General features: G+C 44.4%; 1 protein-coding gene across 6 annotated transcripts in view; it reads left to right on the forward strand.

Moving 5' to 3' along the window:
• The window catches only part of LOC118578333 (solute carrier family 35 member E2A), a 35,152-nt gene extending 20,193 nt beyond the window's left edge, over positions 1 to 14,959 (forward strand). For all 6 annotated transcript variants that reach the window (XM_036179195.1, XM_036179192.1, XM_036179196.1 and 3 more), the window contains 6 exons: positions 233 to 360; positions 3,958 to 4,078; positions 7,414 to 7,467; positions 7,963 to 8,035; positions 10,536 to 10,681; positions 12,417 to 14,959. In XM_036179195.1, the coding sequence (XP_036035088.1) occupies positions 233 to 360; positions 3,958 to 4,078; positions 7,414 to 7,467; positions 7,963 to 8,035; positions 10,536 to 10,681; positions 12,417 to 12,654 (760 nt within the window). In that variant the 3' untranslated portion in view covers positions 12,655 to 14,959. The remainder of the gene's footprint in view (positions 1 to 232; positions 361 to 3,957; positions 4,079 to 7,413; positions 7,468 to 7,962; positions 8,036 to 10,535; positions 10,682 to 12,416) is intronic.
• Positions 14,960 to 15,660: the final 701 nt, after the last annotated feature.

The following is a 15,660-nucleotide window of genomic DNA, read 5'->3' on the forward strand; positions in this document are numbered from 1 at the left end:
TTGTTTTGTTTTTTTGTTTTGTTTTGTTTTTTGAGACAGGGTTTCTCTGTGTAGCTTTGCACCTTTCCTGGATCTCACTCAGTAGACCAGACTGGCCTCAGGCTCACAGAGATCCGCCTGCCTCTGCCTCCCGAGTGCTGGGATTAAAGGTGTGCGCCACCACCGCTCGGCTGGAGTCTCTGTATTATAAGCAGACAGGTCCCTTCTCATGTTGTTCTTTTCTTGTTTTGAGGTTTGCGACAGTGGTTTTGGGGCTGGTCAGCCTGAAGAATGTGGCAGTATCCTTTGCGGAGACTGTGAAGAGCTCTGCTCCCATTTTCACTGTGATCATGTCTCGGATGATTCTGGGGGAGTACACAGGTAGGGACTCTCCTGGTCCTGCCTTCTTGTCTGGATTGGGCTTCATCATCCTTTTTTTCATCCATAGTGCCACCTACTGCCCATTATGTGCTGGGTCTTGTTCAGTTTTCCAGAGCTTCTCAGAGCAGTGAGCAGTGATAGACCTAGAACCAACGGGTACAGGAACCACTTGTTTCACTTCTTAAGAAGTTTTCTTGGCAGTCACATGTGTCTCCTGCAGTCCTTTGAGCAAATGCTTCATCAAGCTGGCTGTAGGCTGGGGCATTTGTGGGAGAATGAGAGGTCAGAGGAGGATGACACCTCTAGTTGGTGGGAGTGGGGAGGAAACTGGGGAGTGAACAGCAGGCGGGTTCTTCAAGGGCTGATCTTGATCCAAAGACAATAAGGCAATATCCATATTCAACGATAAGGACTCCCTCTTTAATGGATAGTCAGGTCACTTCCTTAGGGTGCTTTGTGACTCTTTTTGACTTTTTGGAGATAGGGTTTCTCCGTGTAGCCCTGGCTGTCCTGGAACTCGCTCTGTAACCAGGCTGTCCTTAAACTCAGAGACTCACCTGCCTCTGCCTCCCAAGTGCTAGGATCAAAGGTGTGTGCCACTGCTGCCCAGCTTGCTTTGTGGCAACTGTTTCTCCATCCTCCCCAAGGCTGAGGAAGTCAGATTTACTTTAACAGTGTGCAGACTGTTTCTGATTATTTCCTTAGCTTGTTAGACCATACCCTATGAACTTTTAAAAAAAATTTTATATGTATGAGTGTTTTGTTTGCATGTGTATGTGTGCACTACTCACATGTCTGCTGTCTGGTACCCAAGGTTTCCTGAAGCTGGAGTTATAAATGGTTTTGAGCCACCATGTGGATTCAGGTCCTCTGCAAGAGCAACCAATGCCCTGATCCACTGAGCTATCTCTCCCCTACCAACCTTTTGAAAATCAGCATATTCTGGGCTAGAAAGATGGCTCACTAGTTAAGGGCACTTGTTGCTCTTCTAGAGAACCTGAATTTACTTCTCAGAATCTATATTTGAGGCTCACAACTGCCTGTAACTCCAGCTCCAGGAATCTAATCCTCTCTTCTGGCTATTAGGACGCCTGTACACAAGTGGCACACATTCACATAGATACATACACATACATATCAGTAAAATAAATCTTAAAAATAAAATAGCATATTCAAGATTGTTATATTCAAGTTAGGTGGGGCTGGAGCAATGGCTCATTGATTATGAGCACTGGCTGCTCTTCCAGAATATCGTGGTTCAATTCCCAGCAAACACATGGCATCTGACAACTGTCTCTAACTCCACTTCCTGGGATTTGTATGTGTGATGCCCTCTTCTGACATCCAGGGGCACTGCTTGAAGGTGGTGGACAGACATACATGCATGCAGAACACACAAAATAATAAAATAAGGTGCAGAATAGTACATCAAATGAATCTTTTATAAGAGTGGTATTGGTTTATATTTTTATTTGTTTATATTAAATAAAAGACAAGATGAGAATTGGAGGCACATATCAATGGCACAGTGCTTGACTAGTGTGCATAAAGTCCTGGGTTCCGTCTCAACACCATACATGCACAGAAATACAATACCTTGAAATGAAGGCAACTGGCCTCCTACAGGGGCCGGAGTGAGACCAACTAGAGTAGCCACAGGATTCTTCTCACATGTGCTTTTGGAACTGCATATTTTTTTTAGGTTATTGTAAACCAGAACCAGAGCTGGGGATATAGATCACAATCAATAAGCCAGAATCAAAAGGACAAAAGACCAATTCCTAAACATCACAAGCAACATGAAACAAAGGAACCTTATCAAGTTAGCCATACAAAAAGTATTATTTCAAGCCAGGAATGGCGGTACACACCTTGACCCCAGCACTCGAGAGGCAAAGGCAGGCAGATCTCTGTGGTTCGAGGACAGCCTGGTCTACATAGTTCTAGGACAGCCAGAGCTACTTAGTTATTAAGAAGACCCTGTTATTAAAAAAAAACAAAAACAAACAAACAAAAAAAAACAACAACAACAAAAGGGGATTGTTTCAAATGATTCTAAAACATCATGATTTGGCCTCTGACTATGTCGAACAAGCTTCATGCAACCATTCACTTGTCAAGAACAATTAATAAATGCTGGTGAAATTTATCAAAAAGGCATCTGTCAGAGAGGCATTGGAGAATGGCCCAGGTACTAGGTTTTGTTTTTTCCCCAGACAGGGTTTTTCTGTGCAGCCCTAGCTGTCCTGGAACTCTGTAGACTAGGCTGGCCTCGAACTCAGAGACTATTGCTGTAAAGGGAATCTAGGTTCACTGAGAGAAGTAGCCTGGCTATGTGTCACCATCTCCCCAAGAGGCATTTGATCATTGTGTGGCAGCTGAGAGTTGTAGTCGCCTAGGGTGGAAATCAGACCCAAGGAGCAGTCTGAAAACTGCCAGATTTCGAGCTGGGATTCTGACTCTTGTGGAGCCCAGGTTGGACATAGACGTCGACTACGCCACAGCTGCCCAGAAGCAAAGTTGGGTAAAGTGGCATATATCTATCTCTCTCTGGAATTGTATACAGTTGTACACCATTTCAGTGAAAATTACCAAAGAGACAAAGGATAAGACCAACCAAGAAAGCCAAGAAAGGGCTTGAAAACAAAGATTTTCTCAATATAGGCCTAAGTATCCTTTCCTGAGCTTGGTCTTCTGGGCTTAGGAATCATTTCAGTTCCTTGATTACTTCCTAAGGAGTTCAAGTCCCTGCACTGGGCCTTACCAGTTTGTCCTGGAACAGGAGACATTTCTCATGAAATTACATTGAACCGATCATGGGACTGTTACTTTTGATAAACATGTCCTTGTTTTCTTTGACTATTGAACTAAGTCCTGTATATAAAATTGGAAAGGTTCTGAATAGGTAGGAACTGTGATTTGCATTTCAGTGAACAGATTTTTTAATAAAGTGTGTGTGTGTGTGTGTGTGTGTGTGTGTGTGTGTGTGTGTGTGCGCGCGCATACTCCATGTGTATGAGTGCCTGCAGAGGGCAGAAGAAAGTACCAGATCCCCTGTTACTTAGTCACAAACAGTGATAAGCTCAAAGTAAGTGCTGAGAACTAAGTTGGGGTCCTCTAGAAGAGCATCAAGCATTCTCAGATGCTCTCCTATCTCTCCAGCCCCTGAATGGGTATTTTAATCTATTGTGTAGTGGTGTTTTGTTTTTTGAGATTTTTCATTTTCTTTGTGTAACCCTGGTTGTCCTGGAACTTGCTCTGTAGACTAGGCTGGCCTCAAACTCAGAGATCTGCCTGCCTATGCCTCCCAAATACTGGGATCAAAGGTGTGCACCATACACCTGGCTTATTTCTTGTTTGGTGTTTTGATTGGTTGGTTGGTGGTTTGGGTTGTTGTTGTTTCCAAAAAGAAATAAACTGGAGGAGCCAGCAGTGGGTAAAGGAGCCTGCTGCCAAGGTGACAACCTGAGTTCAGTCCTTAGGACCTAATGGTGTAAGGAGGGAACTATCTCCCACAAGTTATCCTCTAACCAGCACATGTGGGCCATGGCCTGTGTGCATCCACACTTACGCACATTCCTGTTTTGTTCTTGCCAGGGCTGTTGGTCAACCTGTCCCTTATCCCAGTCATGGGAGGACTAGCGTTGTGCACCGCCACTGAAATAAGCTTCAACATCCTGGGGTTTTCTGCTGCATTATCCACCAACATTATGGATTGGTGAGTTACAGATCACAAGGGGAAATGATGAAGGAGAGGTTGCTTAAGAATTGCTGGTTTTTTTCTTCACCAGAGTCCACAGGGGTTCAAATCCAAGCTAGCTCAGCCCCACTTCTGTTACTCAGAGCCAGGCTCTACTGTCCTGCCCTTTCTTCAAGAAGTACAACAGTAACTTCCAATCAGGTGCATTTTCTCCTAACCAAGCTGGAATTTGATGACGTGTTGTCCTGATTCTTTTGTTTTGTTTTTCAAGACATGGTTTCTCTGTGAATCAGTCCTGGCTGTCCTGGAACTCACTCTGTAGACCAGGCTAGCCTTGAACTCAGAGAGATCTGCCTGCCTCTGCCTCCTGACCGTTGGAATTAAAGACGTGTGCACCACCACCACCTGGCTCCTGATTCTTAATATACTAACTAGAGGGATATGGTTACACAGTCAGGATAATTGTTATAATCAGTATGCTGACTAGACTGGTGTGGCACATGTGCCTGTAATCTGGGCAGAAGCAGGAGAAATACAATGAGCTGCAGGTCATTGACGCATACATAGTGAGACACTACCTTAACAACAACAACAACAACGAAATAACCACAGTGTGGGCTTCTGACCTTCACATGTGTACCATGGCATTCATACACACACTGACATATTTGTGTGCTTTCTCTGTCTTTCCCCCTCCCCTCCTCTGTGTGTGTGTGTGTGTGTGTGTGTGTGTGTGTGTGTGTGTGTGTTACACTGTAGGATATACCTGGTAATTAATATGCTAATTCTACAGAGAATGTTTCTGTCTGATGGAGAATAGAAGTTTAATCCTGTTAATCCTGTATGTCGCATAGTCAAGCTAAATAAAAACAAGGAAAAAGCCAGAGACCATCTCAAGGCTATAAAGCTAGGCTACTGGATCATTTTTCTCTTCCTGGCTAAGTGACCATCTATATCCTGGTGTCTCTCAGGCAGATGCCAATCATTTGTCAAAGACCTGAGGGAAAATGTTGGATTGGTGTTGTTAGTCACACAGTCTGTTGAGGGTTATGTCATATTCCAGTCCTGTTTCTTTTTGTTATTTTTTTCTCAGTGTATGTATAGTCTAGGCTATCCTCCTGCCTCAACCTCCTGAGTGTTGAGATGACAGGTATTAGCCACAGGCTAATCACTGTATCTGACAGGTTATTTCCATCTGTGCTGTCCCTGAAGTTCACCCCAAAAAACCTGTATTTTTTTTTTTTTTCAGAACCACTAATTACTTTAAGGTTTTTGCTATTTTTGTTTTTGAGACAAGGTCTCTCTATGTTGTCCTGAAACTCATTATGTAGGCCAGGCTGCCTGTGAATTCACAGAGGTCCACCTGCCTCTGTCTCCTGAGTCCTGGAATTAAAGGCGTGTGCTATCTTGTCTAAGTCTTTGAAAGAAAGAAAACAACTACTTTAAGTACCTACAAGTTTATTATTACTGTCACTGCTGAAGAAAACAGGTGGCTTTGCAATTGGGCATGTTGCATATGAACAAAAATAGAAACCGTTCTTACCCGGTTCTTAACCTTAGTAATGCATTTCCTCTAGGCAGTCCTGCACTGTGTTTGTGTTTCTTAAGAATCGAATAAGGGGTTGGGGATTTAGCTCAGTGGTACAGTGCTTGTCTAACAAGCGCAAGGCCCTGGGTTCGATCCTCTGCTCAGGAAAAGAAAAAAAAGAAAAAAAAGAATCTAATGAGGTTACATCACACAGAACCTCTTTGAACCTTGTTCTGTTGGGTTGTTTCAGAAGCTTCATCACTAAACATTCTCCATGGCCTAATTTCCGTGACTTCATCATGGTCTTGCACACACACTGAAACCTTCTGTTCAGAAGCCAATCTGTAGGGAACATGAATCTTTACCTGTTTTTTCACTGCCCTGTAAGCTTCTAAAAGACAAATCTATGATGAGTACTGAACTTCTGAAGATACTCTTGGTTTATGCTGTTCTGTTGCTTGAGACAGCCTCTTTGGTCACTATTCTGTCAGTGAAGATGACAATCAACTTTTCCTACACTAAATAAAGATCCCTCTCCAGTGAGAGGATAGGCAGCAGTGTTCCACTGTGTCAGCTTCTGGTCTCTGAGGTCACTTTTGAAGCCAGAACTGTCTTATTTTCCCGTTGACTATTTGTATGTTTTCCCTGTTGTGTGTCTGTCCATAAGTTCTGACTTAAAAACCTGATTATTTATCCACTGGGGTTTTTGTATGCATGAATAGTTTTATTAAATCATATACATATCATAGAAACCCTCATTTGCCTGGACCCTAAAGCTACTAAATTTATGGAAAATTCATCCCCAGTGAGTTATTTTGGTTTTCTTTGTTTGCTTGCTTACTTTGCTTATTTTGGTTGGTTTTAGAATTTGGTTGTTTGAGACAGAGTGTCTCTACTTAGCCCTGGCTGTCCTAGAACTCATTATGTAGACCAAGCTATCCATGAACTCACAGAGACCCGTTTGCCTCTGCCTGCTGTGTGCTGGGATCAAGGGTGTGTGCCACCCACTCCTGGCTTATATTTAATTTTTCGTTTGCTTGTTTTTGAGGTTTTGGTTTTTTGTTTGTTTGTTTTTAGTTTTTGTATGTTTGTTGAGACAAGGTTTCTCTGTGTAGCTTTGGATATTGTCCTGGAACTAGCTCTATAGACCAAGCTGGCCTCTAACTCAAAGACACCGGCCTCTGCCTCCCAAGTACTGGGATTAGGGCATATGACACCATCATCCATCTAGATTTACTTTTATCATATATGTATGAGTGTTTTGCCTGCATGTACGTATGTGCATCCCATGTGTACCTGGGAACGTCAGAGGCCGGCCCCTAGAGGTCAGAAGAAGATGATAGGTCTCCTGGAACTTGGGTTATGCAGGTTGTGAGCCACCATGTCAGCTCTAGGAACCAAACTGTGTCCACTTGTAAGAACAAGTGCTCTGAACTTCTGAGCCATCTCTCCAGCCCTTCTTTTGGGATTTTGAGACAGGGTCCCACATAGCCCAGGCTGGCTTCAAACTCATTATGTATCTGAAGATGACTCTGAACTCCTAATCTTCCTGCCTAAGCATCCCATTTTGGGTTTTTCAAAGTGTATAGAGCAAAACCATCGTGGTCCTCTGATGTTTGAGATGCTGGTCATTCAGGCTCTAGCTGCTTGTCTGTAGGGACAGTAGGCACAGTTCTGCTTCTCAGCGAGATGATGACTGGATACACCTGGTACAGGACTGGCCTCAGGCATGTAAGTGCCTGTGGCTGTTCACCTTTGCAGCCCCTGACATCACCACCTTATTTGCTTGCTGACTTCAATGTTTGACATCTTCTTTTTGTTCTAGTTTGCAGAATGTTTTTTCAAAAAAGCTTCTCAGTGGGGACAAATACAGGTTCTCGTAAGTATCTCCAGTAAGAGTTTTTATAGTTTCTATTTTTGGCAGTGGTGGTGGTGGTGAGACAATTTCTCTCCATGTAGTCCTGGCTGTCCTAGCACTCCCTATGCAGACCAGGCAAAGTTCCTCCTTCCTCTACTTCACAAGTGCTGGTATCAGAGGTATGCCCTTCCACATCCAGCATTGAATATAATTTCATAAAGCCCAGCAGGACTTTTGATCATTTTACAGCTCTGAATGAGCCCTGGGAGCCTGAACTCACTTGGTTTGAGTGGCTTTGACAGTTCTTTGTGAAAATTGAGAGAAAATCACTTGATTTCCAGCTGACTCCTCAGACTATCTGACAGCCAGCTCAGATCAGGGGGACCCTTTCAGCCTTGTCATTGTGGGAGACACATTTCTAGATTGCTGGTCCTTTAGAATTTTCTTTGCTAAAAATGCCTGGGTGGAAGCCTGGACCCAAGTGTGGGAATGATTGAGTGTTTTCTGTTGCTTCAGGGCCCCAGAACTGCAATTTTACACCAGTGCTGCTGCTGTGGCCTTGCTGATTCCAGCATGGACCTTCTTCATGGTGGGTTTCCAGCCTGGCACCCACCACACTGGGGCTACTGCTTCCCTTTGACAGTTCAGGAGAAGAAGGGTGGGTGGCTAAATTTTAGTTTTGTGTTAGGGTATTTAAGCTTGCTTAATTTATCTTTTGTTATGGAAATGGTATTTGCCCACTATAGAATAGTTAATGGAGTTTTTTGTCGTTGTTTTGAAACAGGGTCTCATTATGTATTCCTGACTGGCCTGAAACTTGATATGTAGACCAGGTTACCCTCAAACTTACATAGATATGCCTGCCTCAGCCTCTTGAGTGCTTGTATTAAAAGAATGTGTCCCTACACCCACCTAAGTCAACAGGTTTATATTTGAAACCAAACTGAGATGATCTCCCACCCTCAGCCTCCTTCCCTAGGTTGCCGTGTAGTGAGCTTGGTACAGATATACTCTCGACACATTTCCTGGAGTCCCTCTGTTTATGGAAGTGTGTGTCTGTATAAATCTTTTTCTTAAAACATGTCACACTGGGAAGTCTATAGTGATCACGCTGTGGGTCATAGCTTTACCTTGCCCCCCAGTTCCATACATGATAAACAAATATCTCACATTGATGCCTTTTGCAAATGGAGGTATGTCTTTGGAATATAGTCTTGGAACTGGAATGGATAATTGGAACATTTTATATTCCCACTAGCAGTACACACAGAGTAATTCCAGTTTCTTAAGATCCTTACCAATGAGGGTTTTTGTTTATTTAAAAAAATCCAAACAAACAGGATCTCATTTTGTAGTTCAGGCTGGCCTAGAGCTCAACATATATCCCAGGTTGGTCTCAAATTGTTGGCAGTCCTAGCCTCAATCTCCCTGTAGTAGGAATCTTAAACGTTCTTATTAATGAAACCAAACCCGAGGCCAGTTATTGGGGTGATTGCTGGAAGATCAGAGAAGCAGAACAAGCCACAGTTTTCTCACCTCGCCAGTTCCTCAGCTGGTCTTGTTTCCTCAGACTGCAAGCTTCTGAATCCTCATCCCAGTGGCTCTCAGCTGAACTGTGCTCGAAAGCCTGAATGCTTAACCAGCCGAATGCTTTACTAACTAAATGTTTAACTCCTTAGTTCCTGGCCCTCATGCCTTATATACCTTTCTCTTTCTGCCCCCACTCCCTGGGGTTAAAGGTTGGGTTTCTGGCATTAAAGGTGTGGGTCACCATGCTTAGCTGTTTCTAAAGTGGCTTTGAACTCAGAGATCCAGTTAGCTCTGCCTCCCAAGTGCTGGGATTAAAGGTGTGTACCACCACCGCCCAACTTCTGCTATAGCTTACTCTTCCCATTTTCTAGCCACCAATTTTGGCTTTGTTCTAGTGGCTGTCTGTTCTCTGACCCCAGATATGTTTATTTCAGGGAACACACAATATTTTGGGGAACACAATACCACCACCACAATATATCCCAGGTTGGTCTCAAATTGTTGGCAGTCCTAGCCTCAATCTCCCAAATGCAAAGACTGCAGGCCCAGGCTGGCCTAGAATTCACAATACAGCCAGACCTAGCTGTGGGACTGTTGGCTGTCCTCTTACCTCCATCTCCCAAGGGTTAGAATTGCAGACCCAAAGCCACCTCTGACCCCCCAACACTTTCCTCTTTATCTGATTTTGATAAGACAGTGAGATACCTGAAGTGTATACATGGAGGTCAAAGGAGAAATTTGGGAGGCAGTCCTTACTTTCTACCTTATTTGCAAGCCAAGTTAGCTGTCTTGCAAGTTTCTGAGGATTCTCTTTTTGTCTCTGCTTTCCATCTTGTAATAGGAGCATGTATCAGGAATCTTAAAAGGTCTTATTAATAAATTCATACCTAGGGCCAGGTATTGTGGTGAATGCTGGAAGACCAGAGAGACAGAACAAGCCACACCTAACCTCATCTGGCCAACTTCTCAGCTGATCTTGTTTCCTCAGACTGGAAGCCTCTGTGTCCTCATATCTGAATGGATCTCAGCTGAACTGCTGCTCAGAAGCCTAAAAGCTTAACCAGGCGTAGTTCTTTGTCCTTTTTTTTTGGTTTTGGAGACAAGATTTCTCTATAAAATAGTCCAGGTTGTCCTGGAACTCACTCTGTGGACCAGGCTGGCCTTGAACTCACAGAGATCCGCCTGTCTCTGCCTCCCAAGTGCTGGGATTAAAGGTATGCACCGCCGGCCCAGCTACAGGTTTCTACACTTGTACTCCAAGTGCTTGACTTGCTGGAACATTTCCTCAGCACACTCCTCCCAATATTTGCGATAAGGTCAGAATTGACCCAAGTTGGGCTCAAATTTTCTGTTTATCTCGGACAGTCCACATCCTCCTGTCTCTACTTCCTAAATGCTGGGATTATGGGCATATAGTACCATGCCAATCCCATGCTGAAAGTCAGAGAGGCATTCAGAGCTGAGTGTTACTGCTTTTCAGTTACTAGGCACTAGTGAGACATATCCAGACACAGCAGGGAGACACAGGCCTGAAGACTGTCCTGTTGTTTTGGCCACAGGATGTCCCAGTGATTGGCAGGAGTGGGAGAAGCTTCAGCTACAGCCAGGACATCGTGCTGCTGCTGCTGACAGATGGTGCCTTGTTCCACCTTCAGAGTGTCACTGCATATGCCCTTATGGGAAAGATATCCCCTGTGACTTTCAGGTGAGTGGAACATTTTTTCAAGAGACGTGGAAGATGTTGAGGTTCTCTTCTGTAGTGACAGCTGGTGGCACATTATGGTTCCTTTGATATTTTGTATAGAAGAGAGCTAGCTGTCAATGTGTCTAAATAGTCTGTTTGAGGTGTTCCAGACAGGAGCTGGTGGCAGCATGTTGCTCTTGAGCACTTAGTGTGGGAGTGACAAAAGAGTTCTCTCTATATTTGATTTTAATCAGTTTACTTTTTCTTGTTTGACTTTGTTTTTATTTTTCAATTCTCTGTGTAGCCCTGGCTGTCCTGGAACTTGCTCTGTAGACCAGGCTGGCCTTGAAATCAGAGATTTTCCTGCTTCTGCCTCCCAAGTGCTGGAATGAAAAGCATGAGCCACCACCACCGCCTGGCTTTGTTTTATTTCTGTTGTGCGATTAAATAGTATAGGACCCTTAGTATCTGAGGGAAAATCGTGCTGGGACCATCCACTAATACCCAAATCCACAGATCATTTTCTATATTCGAGATTGCTTATATGTAGTCCCAGCTAGTCTGGAACTCACTATATAGCCAAAGAAGCCTTGAACTCCTTATGCTCCTGCGTCTATTTCTCAAATGATGGGAGCATAGCCATGTACTATCATTCTTGATTCAAAATTCACAGATCTTAAATTCCATATATAAAATAAATAATGAGACAAGCGTTGTAGCACACTTGTGCAATTCTAGTATTCAAGAGGCTAATGCAGGAGGACCACTGCAAGTTCAAGGCCAGCCTAGGGCATATAGCAAGACCTTGTCTCAAATAGCTAAGACAAGGACCTGGAAAGATGGCTTAGAGTTTAGAGCACTTGTTTCTCTTGCAGAATACCTGGGTTTGATTCCCAGCACCCACATGGTGATTCACAGCCATCCACAACTCCATTCCAGGGGTTCTAATGCCCTCTTCTGTCTTCTGTGAGCACCAAGTATGCACATGGTTCATATATAGACATTCAGGCAAAACACTCACACAAAAAGTGAAATAATAAATAAAATGTTTTTAATAAGGGAAAAATAACTAAGGCAAAAGTGGGTGTGATAATGCACATTTATAATCCCAGTACTTAGGCATAGGCAGGATTGGTAGTTCAAAGCCAGCCTCATCTGGGAGTTAGATGTTGGCCTGGGCTTGGAAGGAAAAAAGAAAGTTCAAGCAAAGGTGACAAAATGCCATTCATTAAGTCCAAGTGATGGGGATATGTCATAGTGTTTCACTACTTCTCTGTTTAAGGTTTTTCTTCTAAATTTATTTATTTAATATGTACAGATGTTTTGTCTATATGTATGAGTGTATGTCATGGGCATGCTTGGAGCCAATGGAGGCCAGAAGAGGGCATTGGATTCCCTGGGACGGCAGTTATAGACAGTTGTGAGCCGCCATCTGGGTGCTGGGGACCAAACCCACATTCTCTGGAAGAGCAGCCACTGCTCTTACCCACTGAGTCATTTCTTCAGCCCCCGTTTTGACAGTTTTCATTAAAAAGAATAAACCTGATAAATAAAAGGACGTTTCAGGCAAAACCCCTAATGCTCCCCACCCTAGTGCTAGTCGCCTCATCCTTGTCCCCCTTGGGGCCAAGACCGTGGATGGAGGACACAGGGGTGGGACATTGTGTGACATTTGTTAGTCACTGCCAACAGCAGGCTCTGCTCTGTGTGGGTGTGAACCCAGAGCCTAACTGTTCTCTCCGCTCTGTTGCCATAGTGTCGCCAGTACTGTGAAACACGCCTTATCTATCTGGCTCAGCATCATCGTTTTCGGCAACAAAATCACCAGCCTGTCTGCCGTCGGCACCATCCTTGTCACAGTGGGTGTCTTGCTCTACAACAAGGCCAGGCAGTATCAGCAGGAGACCATGCAGAGTCTAGCCACAGCCACTAGCCGGGCCCCAGAGGATGACACAGAGTCGCTGGTTCCACAGGACTCTAGACAGCACCACTGAGCTCCTTCTGATGCTATGTCCCCTGGAAACCAGGCTTGGACTGTCCCCCTGTACTATATGCTGGAATAGAGAGGCAGACTATGTGGTCATGTCTCTTGCTCCTCACTCAACATCGGGTGAGGAATTTGGGGATCAGCTTCTGCCTGACAGAGCCCTGCAGGAGGAAGCAAATGGCCTGCAGCTACCCTGGCACACTGCCCAGGCTACAACTGGGCCAATGACTCGGTGGGCCAACTGTGGATTAAGCACAGGTTCCAGTACCAACATGAACTGCTCTCTGCTTGATGCCATCCAAGAGACCTCAGCTTTCTTATGCCCACCACCACCACCACCACCACAGGCACTAAAGCCTCCCGGTTCGTGACACTCTGTGAAACAGAAATCTCAGATGCCAATGACTCTCGCACGGAGCCACAAAACCCTGGGAAACCAGAGTTGCAGACAGAATGGAGACAAGTGTCTCCTTCCACAGAGGGACAGTGCTTGTGTGAAGGGAGAGTCTCCCCTTTGGGGCCTGTGCTACACTGATCTATCCCACTCCAGGTTTGCTGTCTCATGTTTCTGCTACCCTTTTGGTCATTTATCCAACTCTGGGAAGTAGGCGATGGATCTCTAATTAGAACAGGTGCCCTGGAGTTCTTTTCCATCTTGGGTATGATGAATGTGAAGCAGGCTGTTTTAAATGGCATAGTTGACCACCACAATTCCCCTTCAGGATGGATAGTAGGAAAGTTTAGCAGAGATGTTTACAGGTTATGGTGCATTTAAAGTAACGCCGCTTTTTAACAGAGCAGGCCCCTGTAAAAGCTTCTGGAGTATCTGCATGTAAGGTGAATGAGTCTGTGTACACAGCGGCCTCTTCCCAGGGATCATAGGTGTCACTTGCTGAGCCACCAGGTGCCCAGAGCCTGTCCCTCCTCCCAGGGTCACTAGTGTCAGAGCTCAGGGTATCTGAGTAGTGGAGGACCGTAGTGGAGGCTTGGGCAGCATGAGATGCTGAGGTTCTTCTATCTTATCATTTTGTGGGATCTAATGTATGGTGCAATCCATGGCCAGCCAGTCTTTAAGACGCTCTCCATTGACCCAAACTCTGAGACTTACTAGCCTTAGCCACTGGCACTTCTTGTTCCAAGTCTCACTTCACGTCCCTGCTGTACATCTTCAGTGCCCATGGTGGTTCACTTTCCAAGTTGGACTCCTTGCTTGGAAAATATGAAAATAGCCCCACAAAGAGATAGATTGAGGTAAAAAGAGCAATAATTATGTCTAAGTTTATTTACTTGAAAAAGTCTGGTATGATGATGGATCAAAATGAGGCCTTTATATCTATAAGCCACCTGTTAAAAGACGCTGACTTGTGTTCTGGACACAGGCTAGTGTGTTCTCCCTGTGCAGTGTCAGGTCAGCTCCACTGTGAAGGAGTTCTCTCCTTTGACTTTGCCCAGGTTTCTAGGTCCTTCCTCTTTGCTTTTCCCAAAATAAAGATGCAATGGAGGGTAGATGATGGATGTTGGATTAATCTGTACATTAGGCCTGTCTACTCAAGAATCTGGGTGTGGAGCTACTGACACACACAGAAAGGCACATGCTTGTGGGCATTGGTTGGAAGATCCCTCTGGCCTTCCTACAGACCTTGACTAATTATGCTGAGAGCCCCAAAAGACTGGTTTCTGAGTAATGTTTGTAATTTCTGTCTGTGTCCCATGTGGACATGCTCTGTCTACCCCTCCCCACTTCACCAGCCTCACAGCTTGCTTTGATTTTCTAAGTGTGGACTAGAAACAGAAACAGCAATTTATTGTAAAGCTGCTTTGAGACTTGTGCTCATCATAGGCAGAAAGATCATGGAATCTGTACTAAAGCCAGCACCAGTACCCTGTCCATCTTTACATTCCATCTACGTCATTGCCACACACGGCCACTTCTTCCAGCATCTCCAGGACAGGCATGGATTCAGAGTCCTGGAAGGACCCTGCTTGGCCATTTGGTATGACCATACCATCACAATATTTTTTTTATTAACTTTGTGAGTACTTTTATAGAATTCTATGTTCTTAAGAATTGTCGCTGATGTACATGTAGAAATATCAACACCAGGTGTCATTACTTGTGGTGGGTTAATTCTTCCTGGGTCTGTGTCATTGTCTGGTCTGTTTAAACAGAACACTGGATGGATCTTCTGAGCCAGCCATCTGCTTACTCACTACACCCATAGTTAAGAGACATACAGATTTCTGGAAGCCAGATGCTGGTGGAACAAACCTTTAATCCCAGCATTCGGGAGGCTGAGCCAGGCAGATCTCTGTGTGCTCTACAGCGTGAGATCCAGGACAGGCGCAAAACTACACAGAGAAACCCTGTCTCGGAAGGAAAGAAAAGAAAAGAAATACACAGATTTCTAAACATTTCTAGGGGCTGGAGAGATGACCTACTGGTTAAGAATGGTTAAGAACTAGTAGTACTCTTGCTGAGGACCCCTGTACAGTTCCCCGAACACATGTAGGGTGCCTCACAAGTGCCTGTAACTTAAGGATTTTGATGCCTCTAGCTTCTTTGGGCATCTGTACTCCCATGCACATACATACCCATGCACACACAAATTTAAACATTAAAAAACAAACTTCCATGGCTTTGGGGTGTAGCTTAGTGGTACATCACTGTATGCATTGTGAGGCCCTTGGGTTGGTCTCCCGCAGCACACATGGGGTAGAGAGATGAAGGGGATACAACAAACCTCCGAAACTTCGACCACCAAAAGACATAGAAGATGTTTTGTTTTGTTTGTTTTTAAAGTTGGGCGTGGTGGCACTGAGTGTAATCATAGTCCTGTGGAGGCATTAGGCTACATAGTGATTTCAAGGCCAATTTGTGCTACATATTGAGACCTGGTTTCAAAACAACAACAAAAAAAAAACATTTTTTTTTCTGATCTTTATCATTTCTTGCATATCAGCACTATAACTGTCTACCTGGGAAGTTGAGAGTACTCTTGTGAAATCCAAAATG

The sequence above is a fragment of the Onychomys torridus genome, chromosome 2 (genome assembly GCF_903995425.1).
Source record: "Onychomys torridus chromosome 2, mOncTor1.1, whole genome shotgun sequence".
Lineage (NCBI taxonomy): Eukaryota > Metazoa > Chordata > Mammalia > Rodentia > Cricetidae > Onychomys > Onychomys torridus.